The 3,298-nt window shown below is 39.0% G+C and overlaps 1 protein-coding gene across 2 annotated transcripts in view; it reads right to left on the reverse strand.

Moving 5' to 3' along the window:
* The window catches only part of LYPD6B (LY6/PLAUR domain containing 6B), a 48,026-nt gene that overhangs the window by 3,390 nt on the left and 41,338 nt on the right, over positions 1 to 3,298 (reverse strand). Inside the window, exons 3-5 of one of the 2 annotated variants that reach the window (XM_027695929.1) lie at positions 2,903 to 3,054; positions 1,701 to 1,799; positions 700 to 830 (exon numbers count right to left, since the gene is read on the reverse strand). In XM_027695929.1, coding sequence (XP_027551730.1) covers positions 700 to 830; positions 1,701 to 1,799; positions 2,903 to 3,017 — 345 coding nt within the window. In that variant the 5' untranslated portion in view covers positions 3,018 to 3,054. Of the gene's footprint in view, positions 1 to 699; positions 831 to 1,694; positions 1,800 to 2,902; positions 3,055 to 3,298 lie in introns of both variants that reach the window. The other variant, XM_027695928.1, reaches the window with a different exon arrangement.

Genomic DNA, 3,298 nt, shown 5'->3' on the forward strand with positions numbered 1-3,298 from the left:
TTGATATTTAACATGGACAGATCCTTGATATTTAACATGGACAGATCCCTGATATTTAATATGGACAGATCCATTGATATTTAACATGGACAGATCCTTTGATATTTAATATGGACAGATCCATTGATATTTAATATGGACAGATCCTTTGATATTTAATATGGACAGATCCTTTGATATTTAACGTGGATGTTGCCTGCTTCGTTTTTGGTGTCTGAAACATTTCATGGTAAAAATAACATAATTAATCTTCACAACTACTGAGGAATTAGTAGGCTTTTTACAGCAGGAAATAACACTGTGGTGAGCTGTGTTTGATTATTAAGAACAAGCTCCCACCCATCACCCAAGGACGAGAGAAGGCAGCAGTTTTGGCTCTTTCTCATGGAACAAAACCTCAAGACAAACAAGAGTGTTGCACAACCTCACTGAGAACTCCCAAACCTCCTTGGGTACACCCCAGCCATGCCCTAGAAAGCTCAGGTGTTCCTTCAGGAGTCATTGTCCCACCCTGTCCCACACGAACAGGGAAGGAGGAAGGAAGGGCTGCAGAAACCCCGCTCCTATCGTCAAACGCCCGGCGAGCGGATCTTGGCACATCCCGCTCGGCTCGGCAGGAAAAACGAGTCCTGGAATGCAAAACTCCAGCCCAACTTCTGCTGCTCTCCCTCCAAGGAGGAGGGCAAGAGGAGCTCTTACTGTGTGGCCACTTTCTCCGTGCCGGTGGCAGCCCACGAGGTGACATTCCTCCCCCGTGGCACATTTTTTGGTGACTGACGTGCTCTTGCCGTGGTCTGTGAAGAGATGAACTGTCAAGCAGTACTGAGTGCCTGGAAAATAAGATTTCAAGAGGTTTATTCGCGTTAATAAATTAATAAATTAAAAACGTTCCTAGGAAATTCATTATTTTGGCTGCACAAAGCTATTTTCAGCTTGATTAAAATAGCATTTAGCGATTAATTAGTGATGAAATCTCAACCTTAACTGACCCTTCAAACCTCCAGGGAGGCTGCTACCATTTCAATTACTTATTAGCACTATAATTTACACATTTATCTTCCATTCTCTGCTCTTTCTGGCAGCACATTCTTGCTTTGTTTCCTCTAATTTACTTCTTCCCCTTTCCCACCATTACTGGGAATATCAGTGCAAAGAAAAAGGAGGAAACATATTTCTATCCTTTTCTGTGGATCCATCATCCCCTCCTACAGGTATGATATTTGTTATTGAGCCCCTGCTGCTCACAAGGAAGCCATTAAATCTTGGGATGGCATCCAAAGGGAATGGGATGAGGTTACAAAGACAATTTTTAAGATTTAAAATTAAAAAAAAATCTTTAACTCCTAGGAAGCCCATAACTATAAATATACACACATAGAAAGACATATATAATTAATATTATTGATATTATATATATTGATATATTATTAAGACTTCAATTATCACATTGATAATGTATTGTTACATACTATGTATTACACAAAATGTTTTGTAGATGCAGAGATAGGTACAAATAATTTTTTCCCTGTTGCTTTGCGCTCTGAAATGCTCAAAATAATCACCTCAGCAGAAATTATCTGATTCATATCATCAATAACAAGACTGAGGGCACCACAGTTGGCACATTAATCTCATTAATCACAGTTCTACAAGGTGGTGAGTCACATTTAAGTCTCACATTAGTCCAGACTTACACTTACTTTCAGGGCACCATCGATCTTCAGCCCATCTGTTACAGCTGTAATTGTCCTCTGCATTCTCACAGGTAAAGCACTTAAAGCTCTCTGGAAATGGGGTGGCTTTAAAAGCATTAAAACACAGTAAGTTTGCCAGTATTCAGAAAAAAAATAGAATATTCCAAATATTACCTGTACACACATATATAAAAAACTCACACATTTCCATATTTTCAAGGATATTTCTACTGTTAGATGAATAAAAGAAGTTTTACATTTTCAACTGGTTTTTCAAGGCCCGAACTTTAAAATATATTTTTGTGTTTTCATTCTCTCCCAAACCAAAATAAATCACTTAAGTGGGAAAAGCAGGAGAGAGAGAACAGTTTATTTACATCCTCGTGGAGGTTTGCACAGACCCACAAACTCAATCTACATTCAGATGGCTCTGGATTCCTTTGATGAGGAAAAAAAGGCATCTCAAAAAGCAGCTTCAGAGCTTGATTTTCAACTCCGAAGGAGAAGTTGGATCCTTTTAACAAAGGGATTGAGAGGACTGCCTTAAAATCTTATTTACATTATTTAAATCAATTATTTTAAGGTGCACAGCTCCCTAGATGCACATATATATCTAATTTATCTGCCTGTCCTGACTGTTTTAATGATGCAGATAATGAAAATGAAGGGATAGAACCCTTCTGATGCCAGATAAGAGGCCAAAAAAAATGATGCTATTAGTGACAACTGGCTTCACAGGTCCCACAAGGTTTTTAATTACCTTCAGACTGAATTAATTGCACACAGAACACCTATTCTTTCCCTTCACAAAACCCCCAACGAGATAAAAGACAAAAACCACCTGTCCTGTATTATTTATGAGAAACCCACTGCATAATCTGCTCTGTGGGGAGACATTTCAGAGCCAGAAAAATAGAATAAAATGGGAAAGACTTTAAAATGTGAACTCTAGCAGTGCCTGCAATTGTTTGTTTTCAAACAGTCAACTTGTAAAATATTCAAAATAAAGCGCTGTGGGTTGGAAAGCAAAATTATTATTTTAAACTTTTTCTCATGCTTGAAGGGGAAAAACACTAAAACCCAAAATATTGAAAGAATACAGGGAAAAACTATAATATTAAGTTAAATATTATATTATATTAAGCTAAAATATGAAGGGAAAATTGCAGATGCACATAAAAAAAATTAAAAAAAAAGTCCCTACTTACGGTCCAGGGGAGGCCTCACGTTGTAAAAGTTGATGTTCTCAGCTGAAACCCAAATTCCTGGAAGGAGGAAGAGCAGGAGAAAGGCCCCGGCCAGAGTGGGATGGAACAAGAACATGCTGAGGATTATTGCACATGGAAAGCCAAAGTCGGCCCTGGCAAAGGAAGAAAACACATTATTTTGGGGGAATCTGAGGAGCTGAGCGTGGAGAACAACAAATTTCCTATGAAATACGGCTTGGGAGCCTCGGGAATTCCGTGGGGAGGTCGAAAGGCAGCGAGTCTGAACTGCTGAACGACACAAAGCTGAGCTGGGAGTGCCTTCTGCTGGCCAGAATCCTGAAACTCCCACAAAATTCAAGTTCACGTTATTCTTTTCCATCTGTTTGCCCTTCCAAC

The sequence above is a fragment of the Neopelma chrysocephalum genome, unplaced genomic scaffold (genome assembly GCF_003984885.1).
Source record: "Neopelma chrysocephalum unplaced genomic scaffold, ASM398488v2 Primary Assembly neopelma1_103b, whole genome shotgun sequence".
NCBI classification, from domain to species: Eukaryota; Metazoa; Chordata; class Aves; order Passeriformes; family Pipridae; genus Neopelma; species Neopelma chrysocephalum.